Genomic DNA, 23,191 nt, shown 5'->3' on the forward strand with positions numbered 1-23,191 from the left:
CCTGGGGCTGTTTGGTCTGGAGAAGAGGAGGCTGAGGGGAGACATCATCGCTCTCTGCAGCTCCCGCAAAGGAGGCTGCGGTGAGGCGAGTGTTGTTCTGTTCTCTTCTCCCCAGGGACAAAAGACAGAACAATAGGGAATGGACTCAGGTTGTGCTAAAGGAGGTTTAGATTGGATGTTAGGAAAAATTTATTTCCTGAAAGAGTGGTGAAGCCCTGGCAGAGGCTGCCCAGGGCAGTGGTGGAGTCCTCATCCCTGTAGATGTTAAACACCCAAGTTGCTGTGGCACATTGGGACGTGGCTTAGTAGGCACTGTTGGTGTTGTGTTGGTGGTTGGACTGGAAATACTTCAGGACTTTTCCAATCTTAACGATTCTGTGCCCTTCCCAGAGAGCCTGGGCTGCCACCCTTGGTGTTTCTGCGCTGGCTCTTGGCAGGCAGAGCTCAGAGTCAGGCGCTGCTGCCTGTCCCAAGGCTGTCCACGCTCACCCCAGCAGCAGAGCATTCAGCAGGGTTTTTTTCCGAGTGTCAAACCGTACCTTCTGCCTCCCCTCCTCCATGGAACGACACACATCCCCCACCCCCCCACCCCCCCATCCCCAAGTTCACCAGAACCAGCACCCAGAACCAGCGCCTTTGAGACATCAGCTTGGGGACAAAAGCTCTGCAAGCAGCGTGAGCACTGCGGGCAGTCCGTTGGCTGGTGCCGTCCTCGTCACTAGCTCTTGGTTAGTTCTTCATCTCGTTAGTCCTACTGGCATCATGAAGATGCTCTTCTTCTTTGTCCTGCTGGCCCTGTGCCAGCCTGTGCAGGGATCCTGGGAGACCTGCAAGTAAGTGCTGGTCACAACAACCCCAGGGAACGCTCCAGGCTTGGAGAAAAGTGGAGGAAAAGGACCTGGGGGTGCTGGTCAACAGCAGCAGAACATGACCAGGCAGTGGCCAAGAAGAACAACAGCATCCTGGCTTAGATCAGACACGGGGTGGGCAGCAGGAGCAGGAAAGGGTTGTCTCCTTGGATCAGGTGCTGGGGAGGCTGCACTTCAAATCCTGAGTTCAGGTTTGGGCCCCTCACTCCGAGAAAGACATTGAGGAACTGGAGTGCATTCAGAGGAAGGGAACGGAGCTGGGGAAGGGTCTGGGGAACAACTCTTATGGGAAGCTGCTCGGGGTCCTGGGGCTGTTTAGCCTGGAGAAGAGGAGGCTGAGGGGAGACCACATACTTCTCTGCAGCTCCCAGAATGTAGGGTTTGTTGAGGCGGGTGTTGTTTTCTTCCTCCAAGGGATAAGCCACAGAACAGAAGGGAATGGTCTCAATTTGTGCCAGGGGAGGTTTAGATGGGAGATTAGGAACATTTTCTTTCCTGAAAGAGTGATGAAGCACTGGCAGAGGCTGCGCAGGGCAGTGGTGGAGTGCTCATCTGTGGAGGGCTTCCAAATCCATCCTGCTGGCCCTGTGCCACCCTGTGCAGGGATCCTGGGAGAGCTGTGAGTGAGTGCCACAGGCGCTGGGAGGGAGCTCGGGCAACGCTGCTGGGCTTCACTGGAGGATGCTCGCTCCCCAACAGCTTCATCGACCCCATGCGGTTCCTTCCCCAACCCCATGCAGTCACTGGCACTGCTCCCCTAAGGGGGTAAAGCAGAGACAGGGGTGGATGCCTGCACACCCCACAGGGTTCCCTGGCTCTGCGCTCCATGCAACAATGCCGAGTGAGGAGAGAAGGTGCCGACCTTCTGCCCAAACAGCATCAATGCTTCAAGCAGGACAGTAATGAGTTTCTGGTTTCCACAGGTCCTGCGGACTTCGGCCCTTGGATTATTCTGGCTATGGCTCAGTGCGTGTTGTTGGGGGCAGAGATGCCCAGCCAGGAGCCTGGCCATGGATTGTCAGCGTGCAGACGGTTCGGGCGACGCACATCTCACATGTGTGTGGAGGGTCCCTCATCCACCCGAAGTGGGTGCTGACAGCAGCCCACTGCTTCGTCGACACCCAGTAAGGAGGAGCAGGGAACAGAGGGATCCCCAAAACCCCGGCACAGGCCCAGCGTGCAGCATCACGGGCGACTCCCAGCCCGGTTCCTTGCAGTGCACCCAGAAAAAGGCTGGGGTTGTGCCACTGCATCCCAGATGCCTCCATCTCTACAGTCCTCGTGGCTCAGGCATGTTGGGGCATAGATGCCCCACAAGCTTTCCTCTTTCCCTTGGGAAGCAGGAGGCAAGGAGCTGCTGGGCTGCTCCAGCGTGTGCCTCTGCTCTCTCTCACCCCTCTCTCCATCTGCCTTCCAGGAACGTCCCAGCGTGGCGCGTGGTGGCCGGTACCACCTCCTTAACTGATATGGGCCCAGAGACACAACTGCGCTATGTCAGACAGATCGTCATTCATGAAGACTACGATAACACCACTCAGGCGAATGACATCTCCTTGATGGAACTCTACGAGCCTTTCCGGTGCGGCCCCTACGTGCAGCTCGCCTGCGTGCCCGACTTCTCACTGCGACTCTGGGAGCTGAGAAACTGCTATGTTAGCGGCTGGGGGGTCACCATGGCCAGATGTGAGTTCCCCAAAAGTATTTCTATGGCGGGTGCAAGCTGGGAACCCTGGGCAGATGGGCTGGGCGTCCTGACAGCAGAGGCAGGAGCCAACGTCAGTCTGCAGAGTCATTGGTGTCTGGGGAGATGGGAATGAGCTGTCAGCCAAAGCAGGGTGGAAGGGAAACACCACGATGCCTCTGTGGACACAAAGCCAAGCCCTAGGGAAGGGAGGATGGGAAATGGCAGCAGCTGCCGGGTGCTCATTCCTGTCTTGCCCACAGCTGGAGGACTACCCCCGGCGCTGCAGGAGGCCAAGGTCCCCCTCATCGACCTTCAAGTGTGTAACAGCAGCGGGTGGTACCGTGGGGACATCCACCACCACAACCTGTGTGCGGGATATCCGCAGGGCGGCATCGACACCTGCCAGGTAGGAGCATGACCCCAGTCCCACTGCAGCAGCACCGGCAGCCCTGGCACAGCTGCCCCAACCTACCCCGGTGCCTGCTTCACCCAGCGAGTCCCCCTCCCACCGCTGGCTCCCCAACACTCCTGAGCTCACCTCCTGTTCTCCAACTGCTTGTCCATGCTCAGCGTCCAGCCTGTCCCGCACCCCTGTGACTCTGCCCATGAAGCCCATCCCACATTCTCAACAGCCCGTAGGTCCAGGCACCAACCCTGGAATACCCCTCTGCCCCACAGCCAGAGTCCCTGTGCAGAGAGGAGAGAGAGCCCTGCCTTATAGTCACACAGCCACCTCCCCAACCACGTTCCGTCAGCTCCAGCGCCGGAGTAGAGCCTTTCTGTGCAGGGAACACAGCTCTGGCAGCTGCTGGGAGAGAGCAGGAGCCAGCCCTGGCGCTGACAGAGCCCCCAGCACCCCCTGAGTCCTCTCTCCTTCTCTGCAGGGGGACAGTGGGGGTCCTCTGGTCTGCCAGGATCCCCATGCTGACCACTTCTGGCTGATGGGAGTGACCAGCTGGGGGAAAGGCTGTGCCAGAGCCCGTCGGCCGGGGGTCTACACTTCCACACGGCACTTCCGCGACTGGATTCTCACCCAGATGATGCGGCGCTCACTTAGAGCAGCCACTGCCACACAACGCACCTGGAGCCACATTCTCACCACCTCAAACTCTGTTGAGACACCCCAAACAACGGAGCCAAGCCATTTCAGCTCCCGGCTCCATTCACTCAACAAGCTGGTGGAGTTCTTCACTACGTTGCAGGAGCTCCTGCAGGTCCTGAAAAGCAGAAGCACCTGAGAACAGGGGGAAGAGGATGCAGGGCAGGCTGCATGGGGTCACCACCATGTCCCTCTGGGGCAATGCCTGCTGCTCCAAAGGCAGCCTCAGGGGCACAGACCTGCTTGATCCTGCCCCCACGCCTCAAGTTGCCCATCCATGCCTACGGCAGATGGTTCTGTTTGCTTAGCATTCTGTTCCTAGTCTATTCTCTGTCTGGAAATAAATAGTTTTCACAACAAACTCTGCTTCAGCCTCATTCTGTCTCCTGGGCGAGGCAAGCACTCCAGGCCTGGTCCTTGCACAAGGAAAGGAGGACGCAAAGGCAAAGATTCACTCCAAAGGGTGAACCCGGGCCTGGTGGGAGAGGAGGGAGAGAGTGCAGTGGAAGGGAATAGCGGTCCCAGGATCTGGAGGTCTTCAGAGAATCACAGAGTGGTTTGGATTGGAAGCGACCTCAAAAAGGATTCAGTTCCAACACCCTACAGACGCTTTTGAGCTGTATCTGGAACAGCACTCCACCCCCCAAACCCCGGCCCCAGTTAAACATCTCCATTGAATGCTCAACACATCACATCGTTTCCTCAAACCGGTCAATATACGGTGCATTTGACATGGCTCGAGACAGATCCACCCAGTACGGCACCTTCATTAAAACCATTTGCAGTGCACGAGGCTGTCCAGGGGCGATCAAAATGGATTAAAAACACCTACAGGAATAGATCTTAATGGGCATCCAACAGGAAAGCTTAAGAAGCACATTGTAACCTTGCACTGCACCCCAAATTCAAGTCATAGAATCATAGAATCGTAGAATACTTTGGGTTGGAAGGGACATTGAGGGCCCCTGGGACGCTTGCGAGTGAGTGGCACAGGCGCTGGGAGGGAGCTTGGGTAACGCTGCTGGGCTTCACTGGAGGATGCTCGCTCCCCAATAGCTCCATCAACCTCATGTGGTCCCTTCCCAACCCCCACGAGGTCACCGCTGTTCCTCGCCAGCGCCCAGGCTGCTGGCACAGCTCCTCTAAGGGGCTAAAGCAGAGACAGGGGTGGATGCCTGCACACCCCGCAGGGTTACCCGGCTCTGCGCCCCATGCAGCAATGCCAGCTGAGGAGAGAAGTTCCCTGACCTTCAGCCCCAGGTCTCGAGCAGGACAGTAGTGAGTTTCTGGTTTCCACAGATCCTGCGACTGGAAGATCGCTATAAGATCTCCACAGAGCCTTCTCTTCTCCATGATGGTCCCGTGGGAGGTATCCAAAACAAGACATGTCTTTGCTGCCTTGAGTTCTGTTCTCTGGTAGAACTTTTTGGGAAGAAGCTGTTGGCAAATGGCTGCAGGGACCAGGGTGGCAGTGCCCTTCCCAATGAGCCTGTGCTGCCATCCTTGATGTTTCCCTGCTGGATCTTGGCAGGAGAGCTCGGAGCCAGGCGCTGCTGTCTGCCCCAAGGCTGTCCACGCTCACCCCAGCAGCAGAGCATTCAGCAGGGGATTTTCAGGTGTCCAATCCTACCTACAGCCCCCCCTCCTGCTTGGAACGATCCCACATCCCCCCGCCCCAAGTTCACTGTATCCATCACCTGGAACCAGCCCCTCTGTGACATCAGCTTGGGGCCAAGGGCTCTGCGAGCAGCGTGAGCACTGCGGGCAGTCCGTCGTTTGGTGCCGTGCTCGTCACTAGCTCTCGGTTGGTTCTTCGCCTCGTTAGTCCTACTGGCATCATGAAGATGCTCTTCTTCATCCTGCTGGCCCTGTGCCAGCCTGTGCAGGGATCCTGGGAGACCTGCAAGTAAGTGGCACAGGTTGTTGGTCACAACAACCCCAAGGAACGCTCCAGGCTTGGGGAAAAGTGGAGGAAAAGGACCTGGGGGTGCTGGTCCACAGTAGTCTAACAGGAGCCAGCAGTGGCTCTGGTGGCCAAGAAGGCCAACAGCATCCTGGCTTGGATCAGCCATGGGGTGGGCAGCAGGAGCAGGGAAGGGATTGTCCTCTTGGACTCAGCACTGGGAAGGCTGCTCCTCAAATCCTGGATTCAGTTTTGGGCCTCTCATGCCAAGTAAGATCTTGAGGGGCTGGAGCATGTGTGGAGAAGGGAATGGAGCTGGGGAAGGGTCTGGAGCCCAGGGGTTCAGGGAGCTGCAGAGGGCCCTGGGGCTGTATAGTCTGGAGAAGAGAAGGCTGAGGGGAGACATCATCGTTCTCTGCAGCTCCCGCAAAGGAGGCTGTGGTGAGGCGAGTGTTGTTCTGTTCTGTTCTGTTCTGTTCTGTTCTGTTCTGTTCTCTTCTCTTCTCTTCTCTTCTCTTCTCCCCAGGGACAAAAGACAGAACAATAGGGAATGGACTCAGGTTGTGCTAAAGGAGGTTTAGATTGGATATTAGGAAAAATTTCTTTCTTGAAAGAGTGGTGAAGCCCTGGCAGAGGCTGCCCAGGGCAGTGGTGGAGTCCTCATCCCTGTAGATGTTAAACACCCAAGTTGCTGTGGCACATTGGGACGTGGCTTAGTAGGCACCGTTGGTGTTGTGTTGGTGGTTGGACTGGAAAATCTTCAGGACTTTTCCAACCTTAACAATTCTATGCCCTTCCCAGAGAGCCTGGGCCGCCACCCTTGGTGTTTCTCTGCTGGCTCTTGGCAGGCAGAGCTCGGAGCCAGGCGCTGCTGCCTGTCCCAGGGCTACCCACGCTCACCCCAGCAGCAGAGCATTCAGCAGGGTTTTTTTCAGATGTCCAACCCTACCTCTGCCTCCCCTCTTGCTTGGAACGACCCACGTCACTCCCCCCGCCCCAAGTTCACCGTACCCAGCACCCAGAACCAGCCCCTCTGTGACATCAGCTCGGGGCCAAGGGCTCTGCGAGCAGCGTGAGCACTGCAGGCAGTTCGTCGGTTGATGCCATACTCGTCACCAGCTCTCGGTTCTTCTACTCCCTCGTGCCACTGGCACCATGAATGTTCTTTTTGTCCTCACCCTCCTGGCCCTGTTCTGGCCAGCACAGGGCTCCTGGGACACCTGCGAGTGAGTGCCACAGGCGCTGGGAGGGAGCTTGGGCAACCAACGCTGCTGGGCTTCACTGGAGGATGCTCGCTCCCCAACAGCTTCATCAACCCCATGCGGTTCCTTCCCCAACCCCATGCGGTCGCTGCCGTTCCTCGCCAGCGCCCGGGCTGCTGGCACTGCTCCCCTAAGGAGCTAAAGCAGAAACAGGGGTGGATGCCTGCACATCCCACGGGGTTCCCTGGTGCTGCGCCCCATGCAGCGCTGCCGGGTGGGGAAGGAAGTTGTCTGACTTTCAGCCCAAACAGCATCAATGCTTTGAGCAGGACAGTAATGATTTTCTGGTTTCCACAGGACTTGCGGACTCCGGCCCTCGGATTACCAGAACTATAGCTCCGCACACGCTGCTGGCGGGAGCGATGGCCATCCAGGTGCCTGGCCGTGGATCGTGAGCGTGCAGCAGATCCGGGAGGCAGGCGTTGTACACATCTGCGGAGGGACCCTCATCCACCCCCAGTGGGTGCTGACAGCAGCCCACTGCTTCGTCAACACCCAGTAAGGAGGAGCAGGGAACAGGGAAATCCCCGCAGCACTGGCAGATACGCAGCCTGCAGCACCACAGGTGACTCCCAGCCGGTTTCTTGCATTGGAGAAGGCTGGGTTTGTGCCACTGCTTGCCAGAAGCCTCCATCTCCACTTTCCATGTTCCTCAGGCACACTGGGGTAGTTGTATTCTCCATAGTGTTGCTTTCCTCTCTCCCTTGGGAAGCAGGAGGCAGGGAGGTGCTGGGCTGCTGCAGCGCGTGGCTCCTCTCCCTCTCACCCTTCTCTCCATCCACCTTCCAGCAATGTCCTGATGTGGCGCGTGGTGGCCGGTATCATGCACTTGGCTCATGAGGGACCTGAGGTCCAAGTGCGCTATATGAAGCGGATCCTGGGTCACAAAGGCTACAGCAACATCACTCAGGCAAATGACATCGCCTTGATAGAACTGGACGAGCCTTTCCAGTGCAGCCCCTACGTGCAGCTCGCCTGCGTGCCAGATTTCTCCCTGCGAGTCCAGGAGCTGAAGACCTGCTACGTCAGCGGTTGGGGGGCCACCATGGCCGGATGTGAGTCCACCAAAAGTATTTGTGTCCTAGGAGCAAGCTAGGGACCCTGTGGAGATGAGATAGGTGTCCTGAACCGAAGGGCAAGAGCCAACATCAGGCTGGGAGGACATCTGCCTCTGGGGAGATGGGAATGAGCTGTCAGCCAAAGCAGGGTGGAAGGGAAACACCACGATGGCTCTGCATCTGCATCTCCAGAGCCAAGAGACAGGGAAAGGAGAAGGAGAACTGGCAGCAGCTGCCGGGTGTTCATTCCTGTCTTGCCCACAGCTCCTGGAATGCCTCCTGTGCTGCTCGAGTCCCAGGTCCACCTTCTCAACACACATGCCTGTAACAGCAGCGGGTGGTACCGTGGAGCCATCCACCCCCACAACCTGTGTGCGGGATATCCACAAGGCGGCATCGACACCTGCCAGGTAGGAGCACGATCCCAGTCCTGCCCCAGCAGCACCGGCAGCCCTGGCACAGCTGCCCCAACCTACCCCGGTGCCTGCTTTGCCCCCTCCCACCACTGGGTCCCCATCACTCCTGGGGTCACCTCCCATAGTCCAACCACTTATCCATGCCCACAGCCTGCCCTATGCCACAGCCCTGTGACTCTGCCCATAAAGCCCATCCTATGCTCCTGACATCCCGTAGGTCCAGATGCCAATCCTGAAACACACATTTTTGCTCAGCGATATGGTTGATAGGGATGCTTGGACTTGATGATCCAAGAGGCCTTTTCCATCACAGTGATTCTATGATCCCTCTGCCCCACAGCCAGAGTCCCTGTGCAGAGAGGAGAGCGAGCCCCAACCTGATGGAGCCCCCAGCACTCCCTAAATCCTCTCTTGTTCTCTGCAGGGGGACAGCGGGGGTCCTCTTGTCTGCCAAGATCCCCATGCTAACCACTCCTGGCTGGTGGGAGTGACCAGCTGGGGGAGAGGTTGTGCCAGAGCCCGTCGGCCAGGGGTTTATACCTCTACGCAATACTTCCGTGAGTGGATTGTGGCTCAGATGGGGATGGACTTGGCAGGAGCGGCCACTTCAACAGAATCAGCAAAGACCCATTTTCTCACCATCTCAAACCCTGGTGAAGGACCCCAGCCAGAACCAACACAGCGTGCCGTGTCTTCCACCTGCCCGTTTCACCTGGATAAGCTGAAGGGCGTTTTCGCCCAGCTGCAGAAGGTCCTGAAGTTCTTGAGGGGTGGCAAGGACTGAGCAGCAGGCGAAAGAGGATGCAGGATAGGGTGCGTGATACCACCACTGTGTCCTTCTGAGGCAATGCCTGCTGCTCCAAAGGCAGCCTCAGGGTCCCAGACCTGCTCCGTCAATCAAGAAGAATAATAATATTAAATAAAATGCATACATAAAAATACAGAAAATCGCGTTCCCACTCCTTGATGACTATGTCACCACAGATGCTGCAGAGCAGGCATTAAGGGAAGGGTCTGAGGATGGGAGGGAATTGGACTCAGGAACTCAGGAACTGAATTCAGGAGAAGAAGCCTGGAGAAGAGAAGGATCTGAGAAAAAGCCTGGGCTTCTGCCACTGCATCCCAGATGACTCCATCTCCATTGTTCTAGTCCCTTGGGCATGCTGAGGCAGTCGCACCCTCCCTAGAAGCTTTCCGCTCTCCCTTGGGAAGCAGGAGGCAGGGAGGTGCTGGGCTGCTGCAGCGCGGGGCTCCTCTCACCCTTCTCTCCATCTACGGTCTAGCAACCTCCCAGCGTGGCGAATAACGTGCTAGGATTCCATTTCATTCTATTCTAGCATTGTATTCAGTTATGGTTCTGTTCTATTCCATTCTATTCCTATTTCATTTCAATTCTTTGCTGTTCTATGAGTCTATTTGTCTTGGTTCTGGAAATAAAGTTCCTGGTTTTCACACCAAACTCTTCTTCAGTCCCTTTCTGTCTCCTGGGCAAGGCAAGGACTCCATACCTGGTCCTGCACAATGAGGCTGCAGGCAGAGAGGAGGCCACAAAGGGAAAAGGTGGCTCCAAAGGATGAACCTGTGCCTGCTCCAAGACAAGACAGAGTGCAGTGGAAGAAGGGAACACTGGACACAGGGGCTGGAGGTGTCTGGAGAATCATGGAATCATAGAATGATTTGTGTTGGAAGGGACCTCAAAGACCATCCTGTTCCAACACCCTTGCCATGGGCAGGGACACCTCCCACTGGATCACGTTGCTCCAAGTTCCATTGGACCTGGTCTTGAATACCTTCAGGGATGGGGCAGCCATTGCTTCTCTGGGCAGCCTGGGCCAGGCCCTCCCCACTCTCACAGGTTAAACATTCTTCCCAAGATCTCATCTCAATTTCCCCCCTTTCAGCTTAAAACTCTTCCGCCTCATCCTCTCCCTGCCCTCCCTGGCCAAGAGCCCCTCCCCAGCTTTCCTGGAGCCCCTTTCAGTACTTGAAGGCTGCTCTAAGTTTTTCCCGGAGCCTTTTGTCCTTCAGGCTGAACAAGCCCAACTCTCTCAGCCCGTCCTTGTATGGGAGGTTCTCCAGCCCCTGGATCATCTTTGTGGCCTCTTCTGGACTTCCTCCAAGGGCCTTTACCAGCACCACTTCACACACAGCACAGCCCAGTCCTTGCTTTCCTCTTCATCTGCTGAGGGCTGTTGTTCGATGGTAAAACCCCTGCACACATCACTCTCGGGATTCACAAGCACACCACGTCCATGAATCCCTTAAATATTAGCCTGGGAACGAAGTTAAATTAACATCTGTGGCTGGATGTCTAGCTGTTTATCCAGAACTTGGCACGGACCTCAGGTTTACTTCAAACAACCCATTTACACCCCCAGAACGAGCCCCTCTGAGAGGAGAGACTGAGGGGAGACCTTATTGCTCTCTACAACTCCCTGAAAGGAGGTTGTTGAGAGGAGGGTGCTGGGCTCTTCTCTCTAGTGACAGGGACAGGACAAGGGGAATGGCCTCGAGCTGCACCAGGGCAAGTTCAGACTGGCCATGAGGAAGAAATTTTTCACCGAAAGGGCCATTGGGCCCTGGCAGAGGCTGCCCAGGGAGGTGGTGGAGTCCCCACCCATGGAGGTATTTAAAAGATGGGTAAATGAGGTGCTCAGGGCCATGGTTTAGTGCCAGAACTTGGCAGAGACCTCAGGTTTACTTCAAACAACCCATTTACACCCGCAGAACGAGCCCCTCTGAGAAGAGGAGGCTGAGGGGAAACTTTATTGCTCTCTACGAGAGAGCCAGGTGCCCAAGAAGACCAAGCATCCTGGCTTGGATTAGCAACGGGGCGGGCAGCAGGAGCAGGGAAGGGATTGTCCTCTTGGACTTAACGCTGGGGAGGCCACACCTCGAATCCTGGGCTCCATTTTGGGAACCCTCATGCCAAGAAAGACCTTGAGGGGCTGGAGCATGTGTGGAGAAGGGAATGGAGCTGGGGAAGGGTCTGGAGCCCAGGGGTTCAGGGAGCAGCTGAGGGCCCTGGGGCTGATTGGTCTGGAGGAGGCTGAGGGGAGACCTCATCGCTCTCCGCAGCTCCCGCACAGGAGGCTGTGGTGAGGCGAGTGTTGTTCTCTTCTCCCCAAGGATAAGAGACAGAACAACAGGGAGCGGACTCAGGTTGTGCTAGAGGAGGTTTCCATCGGATGTCAGGAAAAATTTCTTTGCTGAAAGACCGGTGAAGCCCTGGCAGACGCTGAGTGCCGCGGTTCGGCGCCCATCTGAGGCGCTGCGGCGCTCCCCCTGAGGCGGGAAAAGCCCGCCAAAAGCCAGGCGCGAGCGGGGCGGGGCGGGGCTCCTCCCTCCCGGCAGCGGAAGGGCCCGCGCGGGGCCTGACGGGAGGGGGCGGTGCCGGCGCCGGCGGCCACCGCGGGAGATTCCAACGGTCCCGTAGGAGCACAGCGCCCCGGAGCGCGGCCGAGAGGAGCGGGGAGCGGGGCTGGAGGCCGGCCGGGAGGGACCGTGGGCTATGGTGGCTGCCCGGCAGAAGATGAGAACTGCTGCGGGTGCTGCAGTGAGCAGGATGGGTGTTGCCCCCCAGGCAGAGCCGCAGTGGGTCCGTGCAGCTCCCCAGAGCCCGGGCTGGAGGCAGTGCCCCCCCAGACCGGCTCACGCCTCTGGCACTGCCTCCGCTCCTGGAAGCTGTGCTCGTGGGGGGGAACTCCTTCGCGTTATGGCAGAGCTGAGGGAGGAGGTGAATAGACTGAGGGCCATCGGGGAATGTGAGAGGGAGGTGGATCGCTGGAGCAGTGCCCTCTCACAAACTCGGCAGGCTGCTGCAGCCACTGCGGCTGAGCAACACCCACCTGCAAAGTGCAAGGTTGGGGGAACGAGAGATGGGGAATGGCAGCAAATTCCTACCCGGCGCAAGAAACCTGTTCCCCCCACCCAGACCACAAACCCCCAGAGACCCCTCAAGAACAAATATGAAGCCCTGCAGGTGGAACCCATCCCCAAGGATGAAGAGGATGGCTCCCACAGCCTAGAAACATTCCCTAGGCTGTGCCATCCTCAGGCGGGGCACGCCGGGAGTTGTAGTTCGCAAAGGGAACGCTCCAGGCTTGGGGGAAAATGGAGGAAAAGGACTTTGAGGGTACTGGTCAACAGTAGCCAAACGTGAGCCAACAGTGGCCCTGGTGGCCAAGAAGGCCAAGCATCCTGGCTTGGATCAGCCATGGGGTGGGCAGTAGGAGCAGGGAAGGGATTGTCCTCTTGGACTCAGCACTGGGAAGGCTGTACCTCAAATCATGGATTCAGTTTGGGGCCTCTCATGCCAAGTAAGATCTTGAGGGGCTGGAGCATGTGTGGAGAAGGGAATGGAGCTGGGGAAGGGTCTGGAGCCCAGGGGTTCAGGGAGCTGCAGAGGGCCCTGGGGCTGTTTGGTCTGGAGAAGAGGAGGCTGAGGGAAGACATCATCGCTCTCTGCAGCTCCCGCAAAGGAGGCTGTGGTGAGGCGAGTGTTGTTCTGTTCTCTTCTCCCCAGGGACAAAAGACAGAACAATAGGGAGCGGACTCAGGTTGTGCTAAAGGAGGTTTAGATTGGATATTAGGAAAAATTTATTTCTTGAAAGAGTGGTGAAGCCCTGGCAGAGGCTGCCCAGGGCAGTGGTGGAGTCCTCATCCCTGTAGATGTAAAACACCCAAGTTGCTGTGGCACATTGGGACGTGGCTTAGTAGGCACCGTTGGTGTTGTGTTGGTGGTTGCACTGGAAAATCTTCAGGACTTTTCCAACCTTAACGATTCTATGCCCTTCCCAGAGAGCCTGGGCCGCCACCCTTGGTGTTTCTCTGCTGGCTCTTGGCAGGCAGAGCTCGGAGCCAGGCGCTGCTGCCTGTCCCAGGGCTACACACGCTCACCACAGCAGCAGAGCATTCAGCAGGGTTTTTTCAGATGTCCAACCCTACCTCCTGCCTCCCCTCCTGATTGGAATGACCCACGTCACTCCCCCTGCCCAAGTTCACTGTACCCAGCACCCAGAACCAGCCCCTCTGTGACATCAGCTCGGGGCCAAGGGCTCTGCGAGCAGCGTGAGCACTGCAGGCAGTTCGTCGGTTGATGCCATACTCGTCACCAGCTCTTGGTTCTTCTACTCCCTCGTGCCACTGGCACCATGAATGTTCTTTTTGTCCTCACCCTCCTGGCCCTGTTCTGGCCAGCACAGGGCTCCTGGGACACCTGCGAGTGAGTGCCACAGGCGCTGGGAGGGAGCTTGGGCAACGCTGCTGGGCTTCACTGGAGGATGCTCGCTCCCCAACAGCTTCATCAACCCCATGCGGTTCCTTCCCCAACCCCATGCGGTCGCTGCCGTTCCTCGCCAGCGCCCGGGCTGCTGGCACTGCTCCCCTAAGGAGCTAAAGCAGAAACAGGGGTGGATGCCTGCACATCCCACGGGGTTCCCTGGTGCTGCGCCCCATGCAGCGCTGCCGGGTGGGGAAGGAAGTTGTCTGACTTTCAGCCCAAACAGCATCAATGCTTTGAGCAGGACAGTAATGATTTTCTGGTTTCCACAGGACTTGCGGACTCCGGCCCTCGGATTACCAGAACTATAGCTCCGCACACGCTGCTGGTGGGAGCGATGGCCATCCAGGTGCCTGGCCGTGGATCGTGAGCGTGCAGCAGATCCGGGAGGCAGGCGTTGTACACATCTGCGGAGGGACCCTCATCCACCCCCAGTGGGTGCTGACAGCAGCCCACTGCTTCGTCAACACCCAGTAAGGAGGAGCAGGGAACAGGGAAATCCCCGCAGCACTGGCAGATACGCAGCCTGCAGCACCATAGGTGACTCCCAGCCGGTTTCTTGCATTGGAGAAGGCTGGGTTTGTGCCACTGCTTGCCAGAAGCCTCCATCTCCACTTTCCATGTTCCTCAGGCACACTGGGGTAGTTGTATTCTCCATAGTGTTGCTTTCCTCTCTCCCTTGGGAAGCAGGAGGCAGGGAGCTGCTGGGCTGCTGCAGCGCGTGGCTCCTCTCCCTCTCACCCTTCTCTCCATCCACCTTCCAGCAATGTCCTGATGTGGCGCGTGGTTGCCGGTATCATGCACTTGGCTCATGAGGGACCTGAGGTCCAAGTGCGCTATATTAAACGGATCCTGGGTCACAAAGGCTACAGCAACATCACTCAGGCAAATGACATTGCCTTGATAGAACTGGACGAGCCTTTCCAGTGCAGCCCCTACGTGCAGCTCGCCTGCGTGCCAGATTTCTCCCTGCGAGTCCAGGAGCTGAAGACCTGCTACGTCAGCGGTTGGGGGGCCACCATGGCCGGATGTGAGTCCACCAAAAGTATTTGTGTCCTAGGAGCAAGCTAGGGACCCTGTGGAGATGAGATAGGTGTCCTGAACCGAAGGGCAAGAGCCAACATCAGGCTGGGAGGACATCTGCCTCTGGGGAGATGGGAATGAGCTGTCAGCCAAAGCAGGGTGGAAGGGAAACACCACGATGGCTCTGCAGATGCAGAGCCAAGAGACAGGGAAAGGAGAAGGAGAACTGGCAGCAGCTGCCGGGTGTTCATTCCTGTCTTGCCCACAGCTCCTGGAATGCCTCCTGTGCTGCTCGAGTCCCAGGTCCACCTTCTCAACACACATGCCTGTAACAGCAGCGGGTGGTACCGTGGAGCCATCCACCCCCACAACCTGTGTGCGGGATATCCACAAGGCGGCATCGACACCTGCCAGGTAGGAGCACGATCCCAGTCCTGCCCCAGCAGCACCGGCAGCCCTGGCACAGCTGCCCCAACCTACCCCGGTGCCTGCTTTGGCCCCTCCCACCACTGGGTCCCCATCACTCCTGGGGTCACCTCCCATAGTCCAACCACTTATCCATGCCCACAGCCTGCCCTATGCCACAGCCCTGTGACTCTGCCCATAAAGCCCATCCTATGCTCCTGACATCCCGTAGGTCCAGATGCCAATCCTGAAACACACATTTTTGCTCAGCGATATGGTTGATAGGGATGCTTGGACTTGATGATCCAAGAGGCCTTTTCCATCACAGTGATTCTATGATCCCTCTGCCCCACAGCCAGAGTCCCTGTGCAGAGAGGAGAGCGAGCCCCAACCTGATGGAGCCCCCAGCACTCCCTAAATCCTCTCTTGTTCTCTGCAGGGGGACAGCGGGGGTCCTCTGGTCTGCCAAGATCCCCATGCTAACCACTCCTGGCTGGTGGGAGTGACCAGCTGGGGGAGAGGTTGTGCCAGAGCCCGTCGGCCAGGGGTTTATACCTCTACGCAATACTTCCGTGAGTGGATTGTGGCTCAGATGGGGATGGACTTGGCAGGAGCGGCCACTTCAACAGAATCAGCAAAGACCCATTTTCTCACCATCTCAAACCCTGGTGAAGGACCCCAGCCAGAACCAACACAGCGTGCCGTGTCTTCCACCTGCCCGTTTCACCTGGATAAGCTGAAGGGCGTTTTCGCCCAGCTGCAGAAGGTCCTGAAGTTCTTGAGGGGTGGCAAGGACTGAGCAGCAGGCGAAAGAGGATGCAGGATAGGGTGCGTGATACCACCACTGTGTCCTTCTGAGGCAATGCCTGCTGCTCCAAAGGCAGCCTCAGGGTCCCAGACCTGCTCCGTCAATCAAGAATAATAATAATATTAAATAAAATGCATACATAAAAATACAGAAAATCGCGTTCCCACTCCTTGATGACTATGTCACCACAGATGCTGCAGAGCAGGCATTAAGGGAAGGGTCTGAGGATGGGAGGGAATTGGACTCAGGAACTCAGGAACTGAATTCAGGAGAAGAAGCCTGGAGAAGAGAAGGATCTGAGAAAAAGCCTGGGCTTCTGCCACTGCATCCCAGATGACTCCATCTCCATTGTTCTAGTCCCTTGGGCATGCTGAGGCAGTCGCACCCTCCCTAGAAGCTTTCCGCTCTCCCTTGGGAAGCAGGAGGCAGGGAGGTGCTGGGCTGCTGCAGCGCGGGGCTCCTCTCACCCTTCTCTCCATCTACGGTCTAGCAACCTCCCAGCGTGGCGAATAACGTGCTAGGATTCCATTTCATTCTATTCTAGCATTGTATTCAGTTATGGTTCTGTTCTATTCCATTCTATTCCTATTTCATTTCAATTCTTTGCTGTTCTATGAGTCTATTTGTCTTGGTTCTGGAAATAAAGTTCCTGGTTTTCACACCAAACTCTTCTTCAGTCCCTTTCTGTCTCCTGGGCAAGGCAAGGACTCCATACCTGGTCCTGCACAATGAGGCTGCAGGCAGAGAGGAGGCCACAAAGGGAAAAGGTGGCTCCAAAGGATGAACCTGTGCCTGCTCCAAGACAAGACAGAGTGCAGTGGAAGAAGGGAACACTGGACACAGGGGCTGGAGGTGTCTGGAGAATCATGGAATCATAGAATGATTTGTGTTGGAAGGGACCTCAAAGACCATCCTGTTCCAACACCCTTGCCATGGGCAGGGACACCTCCCACGGGCAGGGACACCTCCCACTGGATCACGTTGCTCCAAGTTCCATTGGACCTGGTCTTGAATACCTTCAGGGATGGGGCAGCCATTGCTTCTCTGGGCAGCCTGGGCCAGGCCCTCCCCACTCTCACAGGTTAAACATTCTTCCCAAGATCTCATCTCAATTTCCCCCCTTTCAGCTTAAAACTCTTCCGCCTCATCCTCTCCCTGCCCTCCCTGGCCAAGAGCCCCTCCCCAGCTTTCCTGGAGCCCCTTTCAGTACTTGAAGGCTGCTCTAAGTTTTTCCCGGAGCCTTTTGTCCTTCAGGCTGAACAAGCCCAACTCTCTCAGCCTGTCCTTGTATGGGAGGTTCTCCAGTCCCTGGATCATCTTTGTGGCCTCTTCTGGACTTCCTCCAAGGGCCTTTACCAGCACCACTTCACACACAGCACAGCCCAGTCCTTGCTTTCCTCTTCATCTGCTGAGGGCTGTTGTTCGATGGTAAAACCCCTGCACACATCACTCTCGGGATTCACAAGCACACCACGTCCATGAATCCCTTAAATATTAGCCTGGGAACGAAGTTAAATTAACATCTGTGGCTGGATGTCTAGCTGTTTATCCAGAACTTGGCACGGACCTCAGGTTTACTTCAAACAACCCATTTACACCCCCAGAACGAGCCCCTCTGAGAGGAGAGACTGAGGGGAGACCTTATTGCTCTCTACAACTCCCTGAAAGGAGGTTGTTGAGAGGAGGGTGCTGGGCTCCTCTCTCTAGTGACAGGGACAGGACAAGGGGAATGGCCTCGAGCTGCACCAGGGCAAGTTCAGACTGGCCATGAGGAAGAAATTTTTCACCGAAAGGGCCATTGGGCCCTGGCAGAGGCTGCCCAGGGAGGTGGTGGAGTCCCCACCCATGGAGGTATTTAAAAGATGGGTAAATGAGGTGCTCAGGGCCATGGTTTAGTGCCAGAACTTGGCAGAGACCTCAGGTTTACTTCAAACAACCCATTTACACCCGCAGAACGAGCCCCTCTGAGAAGAGGAGGCTGAGGGGAAACTTTATTGCTCTCTACGAGAGAGCCAGGTGCCCAAGAAGACCAAGCATCCTGGCTTGGATTAGCAATGGGGCGGGCAGCAGGAGCAGGGAAGGGATTGTCCTCTTGGACTTAACGCTGGGGAGGCCACACCTCGAATCCTGGGCTCCATTTTGGGAACCCTCATGCCAAGAAAGACCTTGAGGGGCTGGAGCATGTGTGGAGAAGGGAATGGAGCTGGGGAAGGGTCTGGAGCCCAGGGGTTCAGGGAGCAGGTGAGGGCCCTGGGGCTGATTGGTCTGGAGGAGGCTGAGGGGAGACCTCATCGCTCTCCGCAGCTCCCGCACAGGAGGCTGTGGTGAGGCGAGTGTTGTTCTCTTCTCCCCAAGGATAAGAGACAGAACAATAGGGAGCGGACTCAGGTTGTGCTAAAGGAGGTTTAGATTGGATGTCAGGAAAAATTTCTTTGCTGAAAGACCGGTGAAGCCCGGACAGACGCTGAGTGCCGCGGTTCGGCGCCCATCTGAGGCGCTGCGGCGCTCCTCCTGAGGCGGGAAAAGCCCGCCAAAAGCCAGGCGCGAGCGGGGCGGGGCGGGGCTCCTCCCTCCCGGCAGCGGAAGGGCCCGCGCGGGGCCTGACGGGAGGGGGCGGTGCCGGCGCCGGCGGCCACCGCGGGAGATTCCAACGGTCGCGTAGGAGCACAGCGCCCCGGAGCGCGGCCGAGAGGAGCGGGGAGCGGGGCTGGAGGCCGGCCGGGAGGGACCGTGGGCTATGGTGGCTGCCCGGCAGAAGATGAAAACTGCTGCGGGTGCTGCAGTGAGCAGGATGGGTGTTGCCCCCCAGGCAGAGCCGCAGTGGGTCCGTGCAGCTCCCCAGAGCCCGGGCTGGAGGCAGTGCCCCCCCAGACCGGCTCACGCCTCTGGCACTGCCTCCGCTCCTGGAAGCTGTGCTCGTGGGGGGGAACTCCTTCGCGTTATGGCAGAGCTGAGGGAGGAGGTGAATAGACTGAGGGCCATCGGGGAATGTGAGAGGGAGATGGATCGCTGGAGCAGAGCCCTCTCACAAACTCGGCAGGCTGCTGCAGCCACTGCGGCTGAGCAACACCCACCTGCAAAGTGCAAGGTTGGGGGAACGAGAGATGGGGAATGGCAGCAAATTCCTACCCGGCGCAAGAAACCTGTTCCCCCCACCCAGACCACAAACCCCCAGAGACCCCTCAAGAACAAATATGAAGCCCTGCAGGTGGAAGCCATCCCCAAGGATGAAGAGGATGGCTCCCACAGCCTAGAAACATTCCCTAGGCTGTGCCATCCTCAGGCGGGGCACGCCGGGAGTTGTAGTTCGCAAAGGGAACGCTCCAGGCTTGGGGGAAAATGGAGGAAAAGGACTTTGAGGGTACTGGTCAACAGTAGCCAAACGTGAGCCAACAGTGGCCCTGGTGGCCAAGAAGGCCAAGAGCATCCTGGCTTGGATCAGCCATGGGGTGGGCAGTAGGAGCAGGGAAGGGATTGTCCTCTTGGACTCAGCACTGGGAAGGCTGTACCTCAAATCATGGATTCAGTTTGGGGCCTCTCATGCCAAGTAAGATCTTGAGGGGCTGGAGCATGTGTGGAGAAGGGAATGGAGCTGGGGAAGGGTCTGGAGCCCAGGGGTTCAGGGAGCTGCAGAGGGCCCTGGGGCTGTTTGGTCTGGAGAAGAGGAGGCTGAGGGAAGACATCATCGCTCTCTGCAGCTCCCGCAAAGGAGGCTGTGGTGAGGCAAGTGTTGTTCTGTTCTCTTCTCCCCAGGGACAAAAGACAGAACAATAGGGAGCGGACTCAGGTTGTGCTAAAGGAGGTTTAGATTGGATATTAGGAAAAATTTCTTTCTTGAAAGAGTGGTGAAGCCCTGGCAGAGGCTGCCCAGGGCAGTGGTGGAGTCCTCATCCCTGTAGATGTAAAACACCCAAGTTGCTGTGGCACATTGGGACGTGGCTTAGTAGGCACCGTTGGTGTTGTGTTGGTGGTTGCACTGGAAAATCTTCAGGACTTTTCCAACCTTAACAATTCTATGCCCTTCCCAGAGAGCCTGGGCCGCCACCCTTGGTGTTTCTCTGCTGGCTCTTGGCAGGCAGAGCTCGGAGCCAGGCGCTGCTGCCTGTCCCAAGGCTACCCATTCAGCAGGGTTTTTTTGGCTGTCCAACCCTACCTTCTGCCTCCCCTCTTGCTTGGAACGTCCCACATCACTCCCCCCGCCCCAAGTTCACTGTACCCAGCACCCAGAACCAGCCCCTCTGTGACATCAGCTCGGGGCCAAGGGCTCTGCGAGCAGCGTGAGCACTGCAGGCAGTTCGTCGGTTGATGCCGTACTCGTCACCAGCTCTCGGTTCTTCTACTCCCTCGTGCCACTGGCACCATGAATGTTCTTTTTGTCCTCACCCTCCTGGCCCTGTTCTGGCCAGCACAGGGCTCCTGGGACACCTGCGAGTGAGTGCCACAGGCGCTGGGAGGGAGCTTGGGCAACGCTGCTGGGCTTCACTGGAGGATGCTCGCTCCCCAACAGCTTCATCAACCCCATGCGGTTCCTTCCCCAACCCTCATGCTGGTTCGCTGCCGTTCCTCGCCAGCGCCCAGGCTGCTGGCACTGCTCCCCTAAGGAGCTAAAGCAGAGACAGGGGTGGATGCCTGCACATCCCACGGGGTTCCCTGGTGCTGCGCCCCATGCAGCGCTGCCGGGTGGGGAAGGAAGTTGTCTGACTTTCAGCCCAAACAGCATCAATGCTTTGAGCAGGACAGTAATGATTTTCTGGTTTCCACAGGACTTGCGGACTCCGGCCCTCGGATTACCAGAACTATAGCTCCGCACACGCTGCTGGCGGGAGCGATGGCCATCCAGGTGCCTGGCCGTGGATCGTGAGCGTGCAGCAGATCCGGGAGGCAGGCGTTGTACACATCTGCGGAGGGACCCTCATCCACCCCCAGTGGGTGCTGACAGCAGCCCACTGCTTCGTCAACACCCAGTAAGGAGGAGCAGGGAACAGGGAAATCCCCGCAGCACTGGCAGATACGCAGCCTGCAGCACCATAGGTGACTCCCAGCCGGTTTCTTGCATTGGAGAAGGCTGGGTTTGTGCCACTGCTTGCCAGAAGCCTCCATCTCCACTTTCCATGTTCTTCAGGCACACTGGGGTAGTTGTACTCTCCATAGTGTTGCTTTCCTCTCTCCCTTGGGAAGCAGGAGGCAGGGAGGTGCTGGGCTGCTGCAGCGCGTGGCTCCTCTCCCTCTCACCCTTCTCTCCATCCACCTTCCAGCAATGTCCTGATGTGGCGCGTGGTGGCCGGTATCATGCACTTGGCTCATGAGGGACCTGAGGTCCAAGTGCGCTATATGAAGCGGATCCTGGGTCACAAAGGCTACAGCAACATCACTCAGGCAAATGACATCGCCTTGATAGAACTGGACGAGCCTTTCCAGTGCAGCCCCTACGTGCAGCTCGCCTGCGTGCCAGATTTCTCCCTGCGAGTCCAGGAGCTGAAGACCTGCTACGTCAGCGGTTGGGGGGCCACCATGGCCGGATGTGAGTCCACCAAAAGTATTTGTGTCCTAGGAGCAAGCTAGGGACCCTGTGGAGATGAGATAGGTGTCCTGAACCAAAAGGGCAAGAGCCAACATCAGGCTGGGAGGACATCTGCCTCTGGGGAGATGGGAATGAGCTGTCAGCCAAAGCAGGGTGGAAGGGAAACACCACGATGGCTCTGCATCTGCATCTCCAGAGCCAAGAGACAGGGAAAGGAGAAGGAGAACTGGCAGCAGCTGCCGGGTGTTCATTCCTGTCTTGCCCACAGCTCCTGGAATGCCTCCTGTGCTGCTCGAGTCCCAGGTCCACCTTCTCAACACACATGCCTGTAACAGCAGCGGGTGGTACCGTGGAGCCATCCACCCCCACAACCTGTGTGCGGGATATCCACAAGGCGGCATCGACACCTGCCAGGTAGGAGCACGATCCCAGTCCTGCCCCAGCAGCACCGGCAGCCCTGGCACAGCTGCCCCAACCTACCCCGGTGCCTGCTTTGGCCCCTCCCACCACTGGGTCCCCATCACTCCTGGGGTCACCTCCCATAGTCCAACCACTTATCCATGCCCACAGCCTGCCCTATGCCACAGCCCTGTGACTCTGCCCATAAAGCCCATCCTATGCTCCTGACATCCCGTAGGTCCAGATGCCAATCCTGAAACACACATTTTTGCTCAGCGATATGGTTGACAGGGATGCTTGGACTTGATGATCCAAGAGGCCTTTTCCATCACAGTGATTCTATGATCCCTCTGCCCCACAGCCAGAGTCCCTGTGCAGAGAGGAGAGCGAGCCCCAACCTGATGGAGCCCCCAGGACTCCCTAAATCCTCTCTTGTTCTCTGCAGGGGGACAGCGGGGGTCCTCTTGTCTGCCAAGATCCCCATGCTAACCACTCCTGGCTGGTGGGAGTGACCAGCTGGGGGAGAGGTTGTGCCAGAGCCCGTCGGCCAGGGGTTTATACCTCTACGCAATACTTCCGTGAGTGGATTGTGGCTCAGATGGGGATGGACTTGGCAGGAGCGGCCACTTCAACAGAATCAGCAAAGACCCATTTTCTCACCATCTCAAACCCTGGTGAAGGAACCCAGCCAGAACCAACACAGCGTGCCGTGTCTTCCACCTGCCCGTTTCACCTGGATAAGCTGAAGGGCGTTTTCGCCCAGCTGCAGAAGGTCCTGAAGTTCTTGAGGGGTGGCAAGGACTGAGCAGCAGGCGAAAGAGGATGCAGGATAGGGTGCGTGATACCACCACTGTGTCCTTCTGAGGCAATGCCTGCTGCTCCAAAGGCAGCCTCAGGGTCCCAGACCTGCTCCGTCAATCCAGAAGAATAATAATATTATTAAATAAAATGCATACATAAAAATACAGAAAATCGCGTTCCCACTCCTTGATGACTATGTCAGCACAGATGCTGCAGAGCAGGCATTAAGGGAAGGGTCTGAGGATGGGAGGGAATTGGATTCAGGAACTGAATTCAGGAGAAGAAGCCTGGAGAAGAGAAGGATCTGAGATCTTATAGCGACCTTCCAGTATCTGAAAGGGGCTCCAAGAAAGCTGGGGAGGGACTGTTCACAAAGGCTTGGAGTGATAGGATGAGGGGCAATGCGGATAAACTGGAGAGAGGCAGATTTAGACTGGACATAAGGAGGAGTTTCTTCACCATGAGAGTGGTGAGGCCCTGGAACAGGTTGCCCAGGGAAGACGTTGGTGCCCCATCCCTGGACGTGTTCAAGGCCAGGTGGGATGAGGCTTTGAGCAACCTGATCCAGTGAGAGTTGTCCCTGCCCATGGCAGGGGGTTGGAACTGGGCGATCGTTAAGGTCCTTTCCAACCCAAACTATTCCATGATTCTATATTGCACAG

General features: G+C 57.3%; 4 protein-coding genes across 4 annotated transcripts; all 4 read left to right on the forward strand.

The window, feature by feature from the left end:
- Nucleotides 1–762: 762 nt before the first annotated feature.
- LOC104061449 (acrosin) lies at nucleotides 763–3,791 on the forward strand. Its single transcript, XM_054068902.1, has 6 exons — nucleotides 763–833; nucleotides 1,632–1,634; nucleotides 1,793–1,993; nucleotides 2,287–2,552; nucleotides 2,814–2,959; nucleotides 3,438–3,791. Exons 1-6 carry the CDS (start codon nucleotides 763–765, stop codon nucleotides 3,789–3,791), a joined length of 1,041 nt encoding a protein of 346 aa, XP_053924877.1.
- A 2,353-nt stretch (nucleotides 3,792–6,144) lies between these two features.
- On the forward strand, nucleotides 6,145–9,693 carry LOC128853790 (acrosin-like). Its single transcript, XM_054081173.1, has 5 exons — nucleotides 6,145–6,781; nucleotides 7,115–7,315; nucleotides 7,607–7,872; nucleotides 8,140–8,285; nucleotides 8,716–9,693. Exons 1-5 carry the CDS (start codon nucleotides 6,711–6,713, stop codon nucleotides 9,073–9,075), a joined length of 1,044 nt encoding a protein of 347 aa, XP_053937148.1. The 5' UTR covers nucleotides 6,145–6,710; the 3' UTR covers nucleotides 9,076–9,693.
- A 2,841-nt stretch (nucleotides 9,694–12,534) lies between these two features.
- On the forward strand, nucleotides 12,535–16,417 carry LOC128853739 (acrosin-like). The gene is made up of 5 exons (XM_054080869.1): nucleotides 12,535–13,515; nucleotides 13,845–14,045; nucleotides 14,337–14,602; nucleotides 14,864–15,009; nucleotides 15,440–16,417. Exons 1-5 carry the CDS (start codon nucleotides 13,445–13,447, stop codon nucleotides 15,797–15,799), a joined length of 1,044 nt encoding a protein of 347 aa, XP_053936844.1. The 5' UTR covers nucleotides 12,535–13,444; the 3' UTR covers nucleotides 15,800–16,417.
- Nucleotides 16,418–18,796: 2,379 nt separating this feature from the next.
- Nucleotides 18,797–23,142, forward strand: LOC128850158 (acrosin-like). Its single transcript, XM_054053147.1, has 5 exons — nucleotides 18,797–20,239; nucleotides 20,572–20,772; nucleotides 21,064–21,329; nucleotides 21,598–21,743; nucleotides 22,174–23,142. Exons 1-5 carry the CDS (start codon nucleotides 20,169–20,171, stop codon nucleotides 22,531–22,533), a joined length of 1,044 nt encoding a protein of 347 aa, XP_053909122.1. The 5' UTR covers nucleotides 18,797–20,168; the 3' UTR covers nucleotides 22,534–23,142.
- Nucleotides 23,143–23,191: the final 49 nt, after the last annotated feature.

The sequence above is a fragment of the Cuculus canorus genome, chromosome 1, assembly GCF_017976375.1.
Source record: "Cuculus canorus isolate bCucCan1 chromosome 1, bCucCan1.pri, whole genome shotgun sequence".
NCBI classification, from domain to species: domain Eukaryota; kingdom Metazoa; phylum Chordata; class Aves; order Cuculiformes; family Cuculidae; genus Cuculus; species Cuculus canorus.